At 39.0% G+C, this 18,943-nt stretch overlaps 1 protein-coding gene across 1 annotated transcript in view; it reads right to left on the bottom strand.

Moving 5' to 3' along the window:
• PIGX (phosphatidylinositol glycan anchor biosynthesis class X) overlaps nt 1–18,939 on the bottom strand; it is a 37,067-nt gene extending 18,128 nt beyond the window's left edge. The window contains exons 1-4 of the mRNA XM_089681572.1: nt 18,894–18,939; nt 10,840–10,967; nt 5,310–5,373; nt 2,913–3,054 (exon numbers count right to left, since the gene is read on the bottom strand). Of these exons, the coding sequence (XP_089537698.1) occupies nt 2,913–3,054; nt 5,310–5,373; nt 10,840–10,906 (273 nt within the window). The 5' untranslated portion in view covers nt 10,907–10,967; nt 18,894–18,939. The remainder of the gene's footprint in view (nt 1–2,912; nt 3,055–5,309; nt 5,374–10,839; nt 10,968–18,893) is intronic.
• Nucleotides 18,940–18,943: the final 4 nt, after the last annotated feature.

Below are 18,943 nucleotides of genomic sequence, written 5' to 3'. Positions count from 1 at the left end.
TTTTAATCTGTAGACCGAAGCTTTTAATTTTCATAAATTAGACTATGTCAGAGCTGACATAGTGGTCACATGGCCAAGAACCATTCTGATCAGGGCACTGGCTGTTAGTGACAGCAGGGATTAACAGATAGTAGCATAAGATACAGTATGAATAAATGCAAAATACACTGTGTCTAATGTGACAGGTACAAATCATACTGTCATTTAGTATAGTATTATAGAGACTGATTGTGAGCTAAGAGCACGCACATCTTAAAAAAGTAAAACATTTATAAAAGAAAGCTCTATAGCTAAAGATATGATGTTCTTATAAGCAGTAGTCTAAAACGGTAGCAGAACCATTAAACTGTCTGCAAACCTTGATCTCTTCCATTGGTATTTTGTCAGGGCACACAATACACATTCTATTACTGATGAACATAGTGAAAAAAAAACACCTTTTTAAGCCTTTATTAAAGGCTGTTACACGGTAGCAGTCCTCCTTTACCTGGCAGGGCCCAGGTGGGTGGTACTAAGCTGCAATGCTCCACTGTGCAGTGAGGATCTGTGCAAGAGAGAGAGGAGGGAGAGCACACTGTGAATAGGCAAAGCTTTCTTTTTATCACTGTGTGTACCACTGTCGTAATACTTACCAGGCTAAAGAAACCTGTAGATAGCCTGAAGCAGGAAGCTGAACAAATTGACAGGTCCAACAAGCATTTTATGCTCATATTAAAGGTTAAATTCACCTTTTGTAAAAATAAATAAATGCACATCTTTCTGTAGGTAACAAAACGTGCATTTTTTTTTTTTTACAACCTGTAAAGCATTGCATCCGCACTCAGCAGATCATGAGTGCAATGCCAGGGACCTGCAGCCCCTCAGTAAGCCACCTGCTCGTACCTCCTGCTGTCTGCTTGTACCACAATGGCTGATGATACCTGTAGTCTGTTCATACACAGAAAACTGTGAATGAATGAAGAGGCCGTGTGGGCAGAGCCCCGTGCAGCCGCACTGCTTTCAAATTGTGACAGTGGGGTGTGGGAAGAAGATACCCTGTCCGCTGTTACTGAGAGGGGAGTGCTGGCTGCAGGAGGTGAATGCATAGGAGCATGTTACATCCTAAATATTCTAAAAATCCTAAAGGTGAACTTATCCTTAAAATGTATTTGGAAATAAATTTCAGGGCATACTTTGAGCACTGATAAAAAAAATACATTTTTAAATTGTTTAGTCTGAGTGAAAATATTAAAGAAAACCTGTACTGAGAAAAATATTGGCACAGTTGACTAGACAGTTGCACAGCTGTCATACTGATCCAATAGCATCAATACTCACTGCAGGATTGATCCAGAACAAAATAATTCTGACACTAATGCTCAACTAATGCCATCTAGAAAATGTCATATAATGCAGCTGTAGTGAAATAACATATGAGTGAAAACAGCACCAAATCAAAAAATTTAAATACAAAAATCAAGCTGCTAAACCTCACCCTCTACAGAGGTAATAATGAAAAGGTAGCGCTAATTAAACAAACATATTTTTGTGACAGTGATGTATAAACCAATAAAATTTGTGCAAATATCCATAAAAAATATATGAATTCTCAAAACCACTAAATATTCAATAAATGATTAAAAAATGTTTCTAATATTTTTCAATTCAAAAGCTTCATGTTGAAAATCCACCACCAATTGTGTAAGACTCCATCACCAATAGAATTGCAGAAACTCACCAGAGGAGATTGCTAGTAAAATTATAAACTAGCAAATTGCGTTTTGGCTCTGGGAGCAATGGTCTGCAGATTGATGACCAGCAACAGAAGATGTTTCTTATAATGTACGGATCTTCATATACCACATAAGCTGAAAGGAATAGAGCAGAGCAGGAAATAGTGTGATACTGTATAGCAGGTTTTTATTAAAGACCGCAAAAACACATAAAACCGCTTCAAAATTCAGAGATGCCAGCAGCTTACGGAACGTTGTGACAGCACTCTGAGGCTCCACCCTACGCATTTCATCACTTAACGTCTTCACAGAGCAGTCCGTTCCGTAAGCTGCTGGCGTCTCCGGCTTTTGAAGCAGTTTTATGTGTTTTTGCGGTCTATGCTAGTGTTGGCTTGTGGCACTTAAAAATGTGAGTTGCTTGGATAAAAAGCTTTTAATAAAAACCTGCTATACAGTATCACACTATTTCCTACTCTGTTCTCTTCCTTTGAGCGTATATGGTATATGAAGATCCGTACATTATAAGAAACATCTTCTGTTGCCGGTCATCAATCTGCAGACCATTGCTCCCAGAGCCAACAAGTGATTTGCTAGTTTATAATTTTACTAGCAATCTGTTCTGGTGAGTTTATGCAATTCTATTGGTGATGGAGTCTTACACAATTGGTGGTGGATTTTCAACATTATGAAGCTTTTAAATTGAAAAATATTACAGACATTTGTTTTTAATCATTTATTGAATATTTAGTGGTTTTGAGAATTCATATATTTTTTATGAATATTTGCACAATTTTTTTTGGTTTATACATCACTGTCACAAAAATATGTTTGTTTAATTAGCGCTACCTTTTCACTTTGATTTTCATATAATGCAGCTGGACTAGCAGTTTAATCTGAAAATGCCATTTCCACTTAATTCTTTACTAGCTTCAGTTTCTGTTTAAGAATTGGATCCTGCCTGGCTGGAGAATGGGTTTGGGAAACATGCCCTATCCACACAATAACACCCACCATATTATCTGCAAATGTTGCTGGGGATGAGAGCAACTTCAAAGTCTTGAACATTGCTGGTAATCAACACAAGTCAAGGTATAACTGAGCATCAAAAGTAAACATTTACTTTTTTGGGGTGGCTACATATCAGATTAACATAAGCAGGTTTCATTGGACACAATGTAATTAGATCACCCATATGGATACCTCAACAAGATTGTGCTGTTGTAGAGAGGAAATCTGAAACGGATCCATAAATAGTCCAGATGGGATTGTCTCATTGAGCAAAATTCTGCAGCTGTCCAACAGATCCATAAAGCCCTGAATACTTGCTCTGGTTACCAAATCCCTAATAACATGAACAGAAAAGTGTATTAAAATGTACTGTATGTATGTAATATGACTACTAAAGCATAACAATAAAATATGCTTCATTCATACAGTAAGTGTACTTGTAGAGGATATTTTTTTTTTTTTAAAAAATCTCCAAGATATGATAACTTGGCAGAAACACATTTTTTATTTGGCTTTTCTACATTGCATATACTGCATTTTGATTACGTAAACAGAAAATACCAACTGAAAATGAACAGCCTACATATGATCAGATCTTAGAACAGCTTATCATTGCCTTCCATGTCACTCATTTCTCTACATAAACAACGTCTCCTTCTGCAGGCTCTACTTTCTCTTTCCTTTGTTTGTATTACAGTGTCATCATACATCATTTTTGGCACAAAAACAAACAAAATATAAGCACAGTGACAAAAAGGTCTGGGGAACTGTGTAAAGTGAAGTAACATTTGCTGTAGAAGAGTCCATGTCACCAAATTTAATGACTTTCCACTAGCTCATTTTCAGATCCAAGTGCAGTCACGTAGGAGTGAGGGGAACCTGTGTTGTCCCTGTAAGGTTTGACTTTCTCAAAAATTCAAAACATATAAAGGACTTTGTGGTATCAAAATTCAAAACATATAAAGGACTTTGTGGTTTCAAAATTCAAAACATATAAAGGACTTTGTGGTTTCAAAATTCAAAACATATAAAGGACTTTGTGGTTTCAAAATTCAAAACATATAAAGGACTTTGTGGTTTCAAAATTCAAAACATATAAAGGACTTTGTGGTTTCAAAATTCAAAACATATATAGGACTTTGTGATTTCAAAATTCAAAACATATATAGGACTTTGTGATTTCTCGCAGTGGATGGAGTGACGGATGAAGGTGGAAGGTAAGCAAATTCAGCTGACATTGCCTCCTGTGAACAGTGAACCTGTTACTGTACTCAGTATGGGCACAGTACAGGTTCGCTATAAACAACTGAAAAATAGGAACACACCTCTTGTACTGTCTTATGAAGGTTGTTATGTATCTAGGTCATAGCTAGTAAAAGTAGCCACATTCAACTGGACATCTTTCATTAAAACAAGTCATGTAAATTGTGACTGACAACCACTAGATATAACTTAAGAGGCTACTTTTAAAAAAATCTATTGAGTTTCCATATATTCTGTTCACATGGTAACTCAGCTTTTGCTTCAGACAGGGGGATAGTCCCCTCCAGGCTGCAACATATAGTTGGGCCCTTCTTACCATAAAATGTTGGTCCTGGTCTGGTCCAGGTCTCTTCTGAAACCTGCTGTGGTCATCTATAATTCCTAATTTCTTAGTGTTTTTAAGCTGATGTCCAGTGAAGAATGAAAACTCACCAACGAAAAGTGCAAGTCTATTGACAATAAAAGATGTGGCTCATCTGATTAACTACTGTATTCTTCTCTAAGAAACTAATGTAAATGTAGTGCTGGAGCCACCCTGATTTCCCTTCCAGCCGATGCACTGGACATCTGAACGGTCACTTCATACCTACATAGGCATTCATAACACAATTTTTTCCCAAGCAGTTTTACATGCCATGTAGATGACAATGGACACTGATGTTTCCATTGTTGTCCCAAAGAGTTCTCTTGCACTCCTCTAAACTTGTTTAGAGCCGCTTCACACATTTGTGAATTGGATGCATTTTGAACTGTATCAATTCACACTTTATTGTGCCTGTTGACATATGTCTGTTGCAGCCGGAGTGTGGATTCAGTGAGAATTGAAAGAGTCCTGTCAGTTTTCTGAGCAGTCCGGTCCTGTACAGGTGCGAATTCAGGCCCATAGACCTCTATGGGAATGCTTCTGAATCGCACATGTTATTTAGTTGTTAACAGATTAAAATCCTGACCTGATCCTGATGCAAACCTGACCTGATCCTGATGCAAACCTGACCTGAACCTGATCTAAACCGGACCTGAAAGGCTGAACAACTACTTTGTGAAAACAGAGCTTCATTTCACACCACACGTGTGGGCTTGCAGCTGGTCTAATATCATCCAGCCTGGCACAGTGCAAAATACTCTATATTATAAATCTGCCTACCTTTTTATTAGGGACAGAGAGGAAAAAAAAGCATGGACAGGTGTTCTGCACACCTAGTCTACACAGAAAACTCCTATAGACATATTCCTTTTTATGCACACTGCTTCACAACATTAAATACAGAGCTGATAACTTTACAGGAATGTAAGATAGTTTCCTAAGGTTAAGACAAGAAAAAATACCTGTGAAATCCATTTTTCAAAATCTCTCTCTCGACTTTCAGCTGAGGACATGAATACTCTTCATCTAAATGTAAACAAAATTGCAATAAAAATACATGAGTTACAGTATATGCACAGCAGCCATTTCTCTGTTCATGGTACCTTTGTAATAACGGTACAATCTAACTCAGCCCTTTTCAACCTTTTTAACACAGAGAAACCCTTGAAATAACTTTACATTCTCAGGGAACCCCTGCTAAAAATTACTATATCTACAACGCATGATACATTATTGTGATGGTCAGTGGGAAAAATGCTCCTCACACTTGTGGTAGTTGGGAATAATTAGATAGCTAAAAAGATCATTGATGTCAGTGGGAACGCATCTGAGAGGCAGAAATTGCTCATTGCTCAAGGAACCCCTGTCAACCTCTGAAGGAACCCTGGTTGATAAACCCTGCTCTAACCAAATATGAAAAAAAAATCACTGGAGAAGAACAGATAACCTGAATAGCTGTAGTCATCCTGGGATTTATCGAGTATAGCTGCCTGTTCTGCTCCTTAAAGTGGATTTCAGCTAAAATAATTATGTTTTGGATTCAGTAGGATTAGGACCTCAGGCTTTTGTTTCTGCTGTGCAATACTGGGCAGTAGATTTCCTTGCATTTTTTACCAGAGGAATATTTTTGAAGACACAATCATAAAAACACCTAATAGAGTGGAGAAGCATCAGAATCTCTGTCATGTTTTTACTGAGCTGCGTGTACCAATTGATGAGATCTCCCCTCACCTTTCGTCCTAGTGAAAGGCAATCAAGCAACATCAGGAGGTATTTTCCTTTACTTGCATCATTTGTAATTAGACAAAACATTGAAAGCAGTGCATGTATTGCAGAGATGTACCTAGCCTTAGTTTTTGCAGTTTTGAACATACATAGTTACATAGTCTGGCTGAAAAAAGACATAAGTCCATCCAGTTCAACCATAGAAAAAATCCTATACCCGCAGTTGATCCAGAGAAAGGAAAAAAAAACCTAGCAAAGCAGGATCCAATTTGCTTCTGCTGGGAAAAAAATTCCTTCCTGATCCCCCGAGAGGCAATCGGATATTCCCTGTATCAACTTTACCTATAAATTTTAGTATCCAGTTATATTCTGTGTATCTAAGAAACAACCCAGGCCTTTTTTGAAGCAATCCACTGAGCTGGCCAGAACCAACTCTTGAGGGAGTGTATTCCACATTTTCACAGCTCTCACTGTGAAGAAACCTTTCCGTGTTTGGAGATTAAATTTCTTTTCCTCCAGACAAAAAGAGTGCCCCCTTGTCCTCTGTGATGACCTCAGGGTGAATAGCTCTACACCGAATTCACTATATGAACCACTGATGTATTTATACATGTTGATCATTTCCCCCCTTAATCTCCTCTTCTCAAGAGAGAATTAATTCAGTTCCTCTAATCTTTCCTCATAGCTGAGCTCCTCCATGCCTAGTATCAGTTTGGTTGCCCTTCTCCTTACTTTCTCCAGTTCCCCAATATTCTTTTTGTGAATTGGTGCCCAAAACCGAACTGCATATTCCAGATGAGATCTTACTAATGATTTGTACTGGGGTAATAAGATACAGTCAGATCCATAAATATTGGGACATCGACACAATTCTAATATTTTTGGCTCTATACACCACCACAATGGATTTGAAATGAAACGCTTTTCTGCTTGTCTGCTTTAACTGCAGACTGTCAGCTTTAATTTGAGGGTATTTACATCCAAATCAGGTGAACGGTGTAGGAATTACAACAGTTTGCATATGTGCCTCCCACTTGTTAAGGGACCAAAAGTAATGGGACAATTGGCTTCTCAGCTGTTCCATGGCCAGGTGTGTGTTATTCCCTCATTATCCCAATTACAATGAGCAGATAAAAGGTCCAGAGTTAATTTCAAGTGTACTATTTGCATTTTGAATCTGTTGCTGTCAACTCTCAAGATGAGATCCAAAGAGCTGTCACTATCAGGGAAGCAAGCCATCATTAGGCTGAAAAAACAAAACAAACCAATCAGAGAGATAGCAAAAACATTAGGCGTGGCCAAAACAACTGTTTGGACATTTTTAAAAAGAAGGAATGCACCGATGAGCTCAGCAACACCAAAAGACCACGGAAAACAACTGTGGTGGATGACCGAAGAATTCTTTCCCTGGTGAAGAAAACACCCTTCACAACAGTTGGCCAGATCAAGAACACTCTCCAGGAGGTAGGTGTATGTGTGCCAAAGTCAACAATCAAGAGACGACTTCACCAGAGTGAATACAGAGGGTTCACCACAAGATGTAAACCATTGGTGAGCCTCAAAAACAGGAAGGCCAGATTAGAGTTTGCCAAACGACATCTAAAAAAGCCTTCACAGTTCTGGAACAACATCCTATGGACAGATGAGACCAAGATCAACTTGTACCAGAGTGATGGGAAGAGAAGAGTATGGAGAAGGAAAGGAACTGCTCATGATCCTAAGCATACCACCTCATCAGTGAAGCATGGTGGTGGTAGTGTCATGGCGTGGGCATGTATGGCTGCCAATGGAACTGGTCCTCTTGTATTTATTGATGATGTGACTGCTGACAAAAGCAGCAGGATGAATTCTGAAGTGTTTTGGGCAATATTATCTGCTTTTATTCAGCCAAATGCTTCAGAACTCATTGGACGCCACTTCACAGTGCAGATGGACAATGACCCAAAGCATACTGCAAAAGCAACCAAACAGTTTTTTAAGGGAAAGAAGTGGAATGTTATGCAATGGCCAAGTCAATCACCTGACCTGAATCCGACTGAGCATGCATTTCACTTGCTGAAGACAAAACTGAAGGGAAAATGCCCCAAGAACAAGCAGGAACTGAAGACAGTTGCAGTAGAGGCCTGGCAGAGCATCACCAGGGATGAAACCCAGCGTCTGGTGATGTCTATGTGTTCCAGACTTCAGGCTGTAATTGACTGCAAAGGATTTGCAACCAAGCATTAAAAAGTGAAAGTTTGATTTATGATTATTATTCTGTCCCATTACTTTTGGTCCCTTAACAAGTGGGAGGCACATATGCAAACTGTTGTAATTCCTACACCGTTCACCTGATTTGGATGTAAATACCCTCAAATTAAAGCTGACAGTCTGCAGTTAAAGCACATCTTGTTCGTTTCATTTCAAATTCATTGTGGTGGTGTATAGAGCCAAAAATGTTAGAATTGTGTTGATGTCCCAATATTTATGGACCTGACTATCTCTCTCTCTGGAGTCTATACTTCTTTTAGTACAAGAGAGGATTTTGCTCGCTTTAGAAACCGCAGCTTTGCATTGCATGCCATTATTAAGCTTGTGGTCTACCAGAACTCCCAGATCCTTCTCCACCATTGATTCCCCCAGTTGTACTCCCCCTAGTATGTATGATGCATGCATATTCTTAGCCCCCAAGTGCATAACCTTACATTTATCAACATTAAATCTCATTTGCCACATAGTTGCCCAATTAAACAGTGTATTGAGGTTGGCTTGTAAGTTGAAGACATCCTGTAAGTATGTTATTCTACTACACAGCTTGGTGTCATCTGTAAAGACTGAAATGGGATTATTAGATCTCAGACCCTATATCATTTATAAAATATATTAAAAAGTAAGGGTCCCAACACTGAACCCTGGAGTACACCACTGACAACCCTAGACCATTCAGAGTATGAATCATTAACCACTACTCTTTGAATACGATCTTTTAGCCAGTTTTCTATCCATTTACATACAGATTTTTCCAAGCTCGTAGACTTTACCATACAAATTAGCTGTGTGTGGGGAACTATGTCAAACTCTTTGCAAAATCCAAGTATACCACGTCCACTGCTACCCCTCTGTCCAAGGTTTTGCTCACCCCCTCATAAAAAGAAATCAGATTTATTTGACAACTTCTGTCTTTCATGAATCCATGCTGTCTGTTGCTTAAAATATTTTTTTCCATCAAGAACTCATCTATGTGGTCTTTTATTAAACTCTCCAGTATCTTCCCAACTATAGAAGTTAAACTAACAGGTCTATAATTACTTGGTAAAGATTTGGACCCCTTTTTAAATATTGGCACCACATTGGCCTTACTGTCGTTCGTTTTCATTTTTTGCGGCCTTTATTTTCTTTTTGCATATTCTGTTATATTCTTTGTAATGTTTAAACGATGATAGCGTTCCTTCAATTTTAAATTTAATAAAAGCTCTTTTCTTATTATCTATAGCTTTTTTAACTTTGGACGTAAGCCACATAGGTTTTATTTTTAGCCTTTTAAACTTGTTGCTCATGGGAATATATTTTGCAGTGTGTTCACATACAGTCTTTTTGAAGAACTCCTATATCTGTGTTGTGGTCATCGATGCCAATATTTCCTCCCAGTCTAAGTCTTGGAGAGCATCTCTCAGCCTTGGAAAATTAGCTCTCTTGAAATTGAGTGGTTTTATTTTTCCCATATGTGCTCGCTGTTTACAGCTAACAATAAATGAAATAATGTTATAGTCACTGCTACCCAGATGTTCTTTTATATGGATATTCGTACTAAGCTCTGCATGGTTTGAGATTACCAGGTCCAGCAGAGCATCATTCCTAGTTGGGGCCTCTATGAACTGTACAATAAAATTGTCCTGTAGTAGGTTTTCTACATTTTTGCCCTTTAACTGTTCTGCAGTACCATTACTCCAGTCAATTTCCGGGTATTTAATATCCCCCATTATTATCACTGTCCCAGCCCTTGCAGCCCTTTCGATCTGTGCAAGGAGCTGAGTTTCCACCTCCTCATTAACACTGGGAGGCCTATAACAAACTCCAATGATTATCTTTGTAGTGCGCACCCCCATGTGCAGTTCCATTCATAATACTTCAGCCTCATCACACTCTCCATCAACTAGGTCCTCTTTCACACTTGCTCTGAGATCACGTCTCACATAGAGACAGACACCGCCACCTTTCCTATTTACTTTGTCTCTCCGAAAGAGAACATAGCCAGGAATATTCATGGTCCAATCATGCGAAGAATGAAGCCAAGATTCAGAAATACCAATTAAATCATAGTTCTGTCAATGCACCAAAGCTTCCAACTCACCTATTTTTCTTAAAAAAAATTTGGCTAAGATTATTTATATGAAGGTTTCAAAATAAATCACTTTCCCCCAATATTGCAGCATGCAAGATATTTTTCTAAATGCATGGCAGAGTATCACTCTGGTGAGAACAGGCCCCACTGACATAAAGGGAGTTTTAAATTACGATGTACTGTAGTTTATCTGTGAAAACTGCATATATGACTGAATTAGTCCTAAAATACAAAAGTTCCTACTTTAAATGATAGGTGTCATCTTAAAAAATATTGCCCTAGCCTACTCCCCTGCCATTAAAAAAATAAACTGTACTATAGGCCTGAGATGTAGACTTAGGGCAAGCCCACATGAGCTGCCCAAAGCTTTGGTGTGGATTATCTGTAATTTAATATTCTCTATGGTTGATGCTATGTGTGCGTGGAACAAGTTATGCCCAACTTACCTGTACTTGCTGCTGAATGAATGGTAAACAGTAATATAGACACCACTGCGACTTGTAGTTTTGACATGACGAAAAAACAACAAAAAAGGTATGTTTCTTGGAAAGGATGGATTATCTAGAGTTTTTACCTGTAAACAAGTAATACATTAATAATTACTACTGTAAATTCTAAAATTGTCAAATCTCAGATCCTAAACAAAACCCCTTTTCAGTTACAAATCCGTGTAATAAATGTAAAATTATCACTTAAATTATTTTGCTTTATTTTATGGATCTCTAAACTATGTAACAGAAAACAGTTTAAATAGCTATTTCACTTCCCATCAAAGGCATCTGAAGAGGCAGGGTGCCAGGAATGGTCATACTTTGAGTTCCACATCAGCTACAAAACTTAAATTTGGCCATAAACACTAGAATTCTGGCACAATCTGTAACGGCTAGTGCACCCCTAAACATGAATGCTCATATAGGGGGATTGGTTATATTTAGAGCAGTGTTTCTCAACCTTTTTGGATGGAATATCATGGTTACACTTAACAAGGAATATATTTACCTATTTCTGATAAGCATATGCATATGATTTTTCAACATGGGGATTATGGGTGGAATATCATGGTTATACATTCCAAAGAACGTACTTAACCTATTTCTAATAAGAATTTGGGTATATTTATTTTTCTATATGGGTATTATGGTGGGAAAAACATAGTTACACCTGACAAGAAAGATATTTAACCTGCTTCCTAAAAGATTATGAGTTTAATTAGTTTTTTACTGGGGATTAAGGGTGGAATTTTATGGCTAAACATGCCTAGGAACACATTTGACCTGTTTCTCATAAGAACGTGGGTATGACCTTTTTTTTCTACATAGGGATTATGGGTAGAATCTCATGAATTCACATCCTATGTAATACATTCGACCTGCTTCTGAAAGAAATATTGGTATAATTATTGTTCTTCATGGGGATTATAGATGGAATATCATGGTTACACTTACAGCGGTGTTCCACTCGACCTATCAAAAAATAAAAGTCAGCAGCTACAAAAACTGTAGCTGCTGACTTTTAAAAAAACAGCCACTTACCTGTCCCTCGGTCCTGTGGTGTGTCCTCCGCAGCTCATTTCACCGGCCGTCCTGTATTCCAGGAGGCCGGCATCTTCAGTGTGGGCACCCGGCTGTGATAGCTTGTGGCTTCACAGCTGGGTACCCACTGCGCATGTGCGAGTAGCGCTGCGCTTCATGAATGGTCCTGTAGACTTCTGGGACCTATCACGTGTCCCAAAAGACTAAAGGGAAGGAGGGGAGGAGGACAACTTCCATTTCTGATTGCCTAGACGATCTCCTAGATGATTGCCTAGAAGTGGGAGCGGGTACCTGTCAAATTCGGGAACCCGCTCCGCCAAGGTGCCAATCCTTAATGGGGAGCGGGGGAGCAGTCCTTAAAGCGGAACTTCCCCTTTTGGGTGGAGGGAGCTCCACTTTAACAAGGAACATACTGTAAATTGAAACCTATTTCTGAATATGCTTATAATTATTCTTCTGCAAGGGGATTATTCATTAAATATGATTATACATTCCAAGGAATGCTTCTGATAGGAATATGGGTACAATTATTTTTTAGAAGGGGATTATGGAGGAATATCACGAGTACACAATCCAAAAAGTACACTTGACCTGTTTCTGATAAACAATATGGGTAAAATTACTTTTATATACAGGGGTTATTGGGGGAAATTTCATACATTTATCAGGGAACATATTTAACCAGTTTCTGAAAAGATTATGGATATAATTTTTTTTTCTACATGGGGATTATGGGTGCAATATTGAGGTTACACATGCCAAGGACAATACTTGACCTGTGCCTGATAATATGGGTATAATTATTTTTCTTCAAGGGGATTTGGGGGTGGGGAATATCATCATTACACATCTTATATAACGTATTTGACCTGTTTCTGATAGGAATATGGGTATAATTTTTTTCCACATGGGTATTATGGATAGAGTATCATGGTTACTATAGAAAAATAATTATACCTATTTCTGATAAAAATATGCATAGAAATATTTTTCTTCATGGGGAATATGGGTGGAATGTCAAGGTTACACATACCAAGGACCATATTTGACCTGTGTCTGAGAAGAATATGGGTATAATTATTTTTCTTCAAGGGCATTAGATAAGAATTAGGGGGACTGTGGGGAGAGCAGCACAGAAGGTTTTTTTATAGAATGCAAAAAGGTAAAGAAAAAAAAAAAACTTCTTCTTTTTCAACCACTTTAAGTGTTTCCTAAATGATTTATATCAGAATCAGGTAAAAATAGATTTTGTGGCACGTATAATTCCACACATAAACTCAACGATAAAAATTAGGCCTCATGCACACAGGGCATTTTAAAGGCGTCAGGTATTTTTTTTTTTCACTACTTCTAAACGGCTCTCTATGTTATCCTATGTGTCCATGCACACATAGACTTTTAGAAGCTTTTAGTAGCAGTAGTGTTTATGAGCAAGAAAAAAAACTCAGGACCAGTGTGTCCAGGAGCAGCAGCATTTTGGAAGAAAAACCGCTTGATGCGTCTAAATGATAATTTTACCCATATTCTTATATAAAGAAGGTCAAATGCATAGTGGGAGATGTATAGCTACAATATTCCACCATTAATCCTCATGTAGAAAAATAATTAAACCCATAATCGTATCAGAAACTGCTTAAATATGTTCCTGGGAATAACTAACCATGTTATTTTACCCATAATCCCCATGTAGAAAAATAATTGTATGCATATTCCTATTAGAAACAGCTTAAATATATTCCTTGTTAGATGTAACCATGATATTCCATCCAAAATCCCCATGTACAGCAATAATTATACCCACATTTTTTTCAGAAAGAAGTTAAATATTTTCTTTGTTAAGTGTAAGCGTGAGTGTAAGCGTGCATATAGATGTGTATCCATGATAGTCCACCATAGTCCCCATATAAAGACATAATTATGTGCATATTCATATCAGAAATAAATTAAATATGTTCCTTGTTAAATTTTACCATGATATTAAATCCATAATCCCCATGAAGTACAATATTTATACCCATATTACTTTTAGAAACTCGTCAAATACGTTACATAGCATTTGTAATGATGATTTTACCCCCATAATCACCTTGTAGAAAATAACTATACGCATACTCCTATCAGGCACAGGTCAAATGTATTCATAGGCATGTTTAACCACAATAATTCACCCATAATTCCCATGTAGAAAAATAACTATACCCATAATCTTTTCAGAAATAGGTCAAATGTGGTCCTTGGCATATGTATCCACAATAATCCCCATGTGGAAAAATAACTATTCTCATATTGTTACCAAAAACAGGTCAAATGTGTTAATAAGCATGTTTAAACATGATATTACAACCATAATTCCCATGTAGAAAAATAACTATTCTCATATTCTTATCAAGAATGGGTCAGACATAGTCCTTGGCATGTGTATCCACAATAATCCACCCATAATCTCCAAGAAGAAAAATAACTATTCTCATATTCTTATCAGAATCTTGTCAAATGTGTTCCTAGCCATATTTAACCGTGGTATTCCACCCATAATCTCCATGCAGAAACACAACTATTCTCATATTATCAGACATATGTCACATGTGTTCCTAGGCAGGAGCGGACTGACCATTTGGAAACTTGGGCACTGCCCGGGGTCAGTAGGGGGCCCCATGAGATGCCCCTGGTACCTTTTTCATAGGCTTTTTTGAGTTTGGGCAAAGACACAGGGGCCCCATGATCTCCTATTGCCTGGGGGCCCCATGAGTTGTCAGTTCCTAGGCATGTGTATGCACAATAATCCACCCAAAATCCCTATGTAGAAAAATAACTATCCTTATCAGAAACAGGCTAAATATGGTCCATGGCATGAGTATCCACAATATTCCACCCATAATCGCCATGTAGAAAAATAACTATTCTCATATTCTTATCAGAAACAAGTCAAATGTGTACCTAGGCATGTTTAACCATGATATTCCACCCATAATCCCCATGTAGAAAAATAATTATGCTCATATTCTTATCAGAAACAGGTCAAATGTTTTCCTAGGCATGTTTTTTATTTCAATGTTTTTATTAATTTATAAACAGTTTAAGACAGGAGCAACAAAACACACACACGCAGGGGCTATCAATTGCACATAAAAAAAAAAATAAAAAATAAAAAAACAGTGCTCTAACACCAACAGAGCAAAAGGTGCGCCCACGCAGGGGCTATCAATGGCACATAAAAGACAAAAACATTAGTATATCCTAGGCATGTTTAACCACAATAATCCACCCATAATCCCCATGTAGAAAAAAAAACTATTCTCATATTTTTATCAGAAAGAGGTCAAATGTGTTCCTAGGCATGTTTAGCCATGATATTCCACCCATAATCCCCATGTAGAAAGAGAGCTATTCTCATATTATTTTCAGAAACAGGTCAAATATGGTCCATGGAATGTGTATACACAATAATCCACCCATAATCCCCACATAGAAATATAACTCTACCCATATTCTTATCAGAAACCGGTCAAATATGGTCCATGGCATGTGTATAAACAACATTCCACCCATAATCCCCATGTATAAAAAGAACTAATCTTATAAGGAACAGATCAAATGTGTTCCTAGGCATGTTTAACCATGATATTCCACCCATAATCCCCATGGAGGAAAAAAATAACTATTCTCATATTCCTATCAGAAACAAGTCAAATATGGTGCTTGGCATGTGAATCCACAATAATTCACCAATAATCGCAGGTAGGAAAATAACTATTCTCATATTCTTATCAGAAATATGTCAATTGTGGTCCTAGGTATGGTTAAACCACTATAATCCACCCATAATCCCCATATAGAAAAATAATTATTCTCATATTCTTATCAGAAACAGGTCAAATGTTTTCCCAGGCATGTTTGTATTTCAATGTTTTTATTAATTTCTAAACAGTTTAAGACAGGAGCAACAAAACACGCCCACGCAGGGGCTATCAATTGCACATAAAAAAAAATTAAAAAACAGTGCTCTAACACCAACAAAGCAAAAGGTGCGCCCACGCAGGAGCTATCAATGGCACATAAATTACAAAAACATTAGTATATCCTAGGCATGTTTAACCACAATAATCCACCCATAATCCCCATGTAGAAAAAAAACTATTCTCATATTTTTATCAGAAAGAGGTCAAATGTGTTCCTAGGCATGTTTAGCCATGATATTCCACCCATAATCCCCATGTAGAAAGAGAGCTATTCTCATATTATTTTCAGAAACAGGTCAAATATGGTCCATGGCATGTGTATACACAATAATCCACCCATAATCCCCACATAGAAATATAACTCTACCCATATTCTTATCACAAACAGGTCAAATATGGTCCATGGCATGTGTATAAACAACATTCCACCCATAATCCCCATGTATAAAAAGAACTAATCTTATAAGGAACAGCTCAAATGTGTTCCTAGGCATGTTTAACCATGATATTCCACGAATAATCCCCATGGAGAAAAAAAATAACTATTCTCATATTCCTATCAGAAAAAGTCAAATATGGTGCTTGGCATGTGAATCCACAATAATTCACCAATAATCCCCATGTAGAAAAATAACTATTTTCTCATATTCTTATCAAAAATATGTCAAATGTGTTCCTAGGTATGGTTTAACCACTATAATCCACCCTTAATCCCCATGTAGGAAAATAACTACTCTCATATACTTATCAGAAACAGGTCAAATATGGTCATTTGCATGTGTATCCACAATAATCCACCCATAATCTCCATGTAGGAAAAAACAATTTTATATTCTTACTAGAAACATGTCAAATGTGTTCCTAAGCATTGTTTTTTCCTACTTGGCGCTGAGCGTATGCAAATTGGTGGATATCACAGCAATCCGTCACTGTGAAGCTTGCCCCCCCCCTTGTTTTCTCTTTCTGAATGGAGGAGAGATACATTGTAGCTCTCTGTCCTTACAAAAAGTGTTTGTAAAAAAAATTTAAAAAATAAATAAAAATAATAAAAAAAATAAAAATAACGTATTTTTCGCTCCATAAGACGCACCTGACCATAAGACGCACCTAGATTTTAGAGGAGAAAAACAATAAAAAAATATTTTGAACCAATGCACTGCAGACATAGTACAGGAGATGACCAGAGACTGCGGACATAGTACAGGAGATGACCAGAGACTGCGGACATAGTACAGGGGATGACCAGAGACTGCGGACATAGTACAGGGGATGACCAGAGACTGCGGACATAGTACAGGGGATGACCAGAGACTGCGGACATAGTACAGGGGATGACCAGAGACTGCGGACATAGTACAGGGGATGACCAGAGACTGCGGACATAGTACAGGGGATGACCAGAGACTGCGGACATAGTACAGGGGATGACCAGAGACTGCGGACATAGTACAGGGGATGACCAGAGACTGCAGACATAGTACAGGGGATGACCAGAGACTGCGGACGTAGTACAGGAGGTGACCAGAGACTGCGGACGTAGTACAGGAGATGACCAGAGACTGCGGACATAGTACAGGGGATGACCAGAGACTGCAGACATAGTACAGGGGATGACCAGAGACTGCGGACATAGTACAGGGGATGACCAGAGACTGCGGACATAGTACAGGGGATGACCAGAGACTGCGGACATAGTACAGGGGATGACCAGAGACTGCGGGCATAGTACAGGGGATGACCAGAGACTGCGGACATAATACAGGGGATGACCAGAGACTGCGGACATAGTACAGGGGATGACCATAGACTGCGGACATAGTACAGGGGATGACCATAGACTGCGGACATAGTACAGGGGATGACCATAGACTGCGGACATAGTACAGGGGATGACCATAGACTGCGGACATAGTACAGGGGATGACCATAGACTGCGGACATAGTACAGGGGATGACCATAGACTGCGGACATAGTACAGGGGATGACCATAGACTGCAGACCTAGTACAGGGGATGACCATAGACTGCGGACATAGAACAGGAGATGACCAGAGACTGCGGACAAAGTACAGGCGATGACCAGAGACTGCGGACACAGTACAGGAGATAACCAGAGACTGCGGACACAGTACAGGAGATGACCAGAGACTGCGGACACAGTACAGGAGATGACCAGAGACTGCGGACACAGTACAGGAGATGACCAGAGACTGCGGACACAGTACAGGAGATGACCAGAGACTGCGGACACAGTACAGGAGATGACCAGAGACTGCGGACACAGTACAGGAGATGACCAGAGACTGCGGACACAGTACAGGAGATGACCAGAGACTGCGGACACAGTACAGGGGATGACCAGAGACTGCGGACACAGTACAGGAGATGACCAGAGACTGCGGACCTTTGGGGAGGGAGGGGGAGCAGGTACCTAAATTTGACAGGTACCCGCTCCCACTTCAATGGAGGTGTCTTCCCTTTAGTGTGAGAACCCGGCTGTGACAGCCAGGTGCCCACTGCGCATGCGCGAGAAACGCTGCACTTTGTGAATGGCCCGGCGTCTTCTGGGACCTGTCATGTGTCCCAGAAGACGCCGGGTCATTCACAAAACGCAGAGCTTCTCGCCCACACTAAAGATGCCAATGCAGGAAGACTAAGGTAAGGTCCTGCTTGCACAGGTGGCAGCCTATCACGGTACAACGCTTGAATTCACTGAGCTCCTGAGAGAGACCCATTCTTTCACAAATGTTTGTAGAAGCAGCATGCATGCCTAGGTCTTGATTTTATACACCTGGGGCCATGGAGGGGATTGGAACACCTGAATCCAATGATTTGGAGGGCTGGCACAATACTTTTGGCAATATAGTGTAGAAAGCATGGAGGACATCACTCCCTCATAAGAACTATAGACTGTTAATGTAATTCATATTTAACTCCATTTCCAGGGACAACATTCCTCCTTCTTGTCCCCCCCCCCCCTCGATCTGTACAATTTCACTGAGCACTAACCGCACAGCATGTTTGCCTGCACTTCCGCCTTCCTCCGGGGTCCTCCTGAC

This window comes from Staurois parvus, unplaced genomic scaffold (assembly GCF_062004578.1).
Source record: "Staurois parvus isolate SC_StPar_1 unplaced genomic scaffold, SC_StPar_1.0 ptg000270l, whole genome shotgun sequence".
Taxonomy (NCBI): domain Eukaryota; kingdom Metazoa; phylum Chordata; class Amphibia; order Anura; family Ranidae; genus Staurois; species Staurois parvus.
Note: the sequence above shows the minus strand (reverse complement) of the source record. Positions and strands in the feature narration are given on the sequence as shown.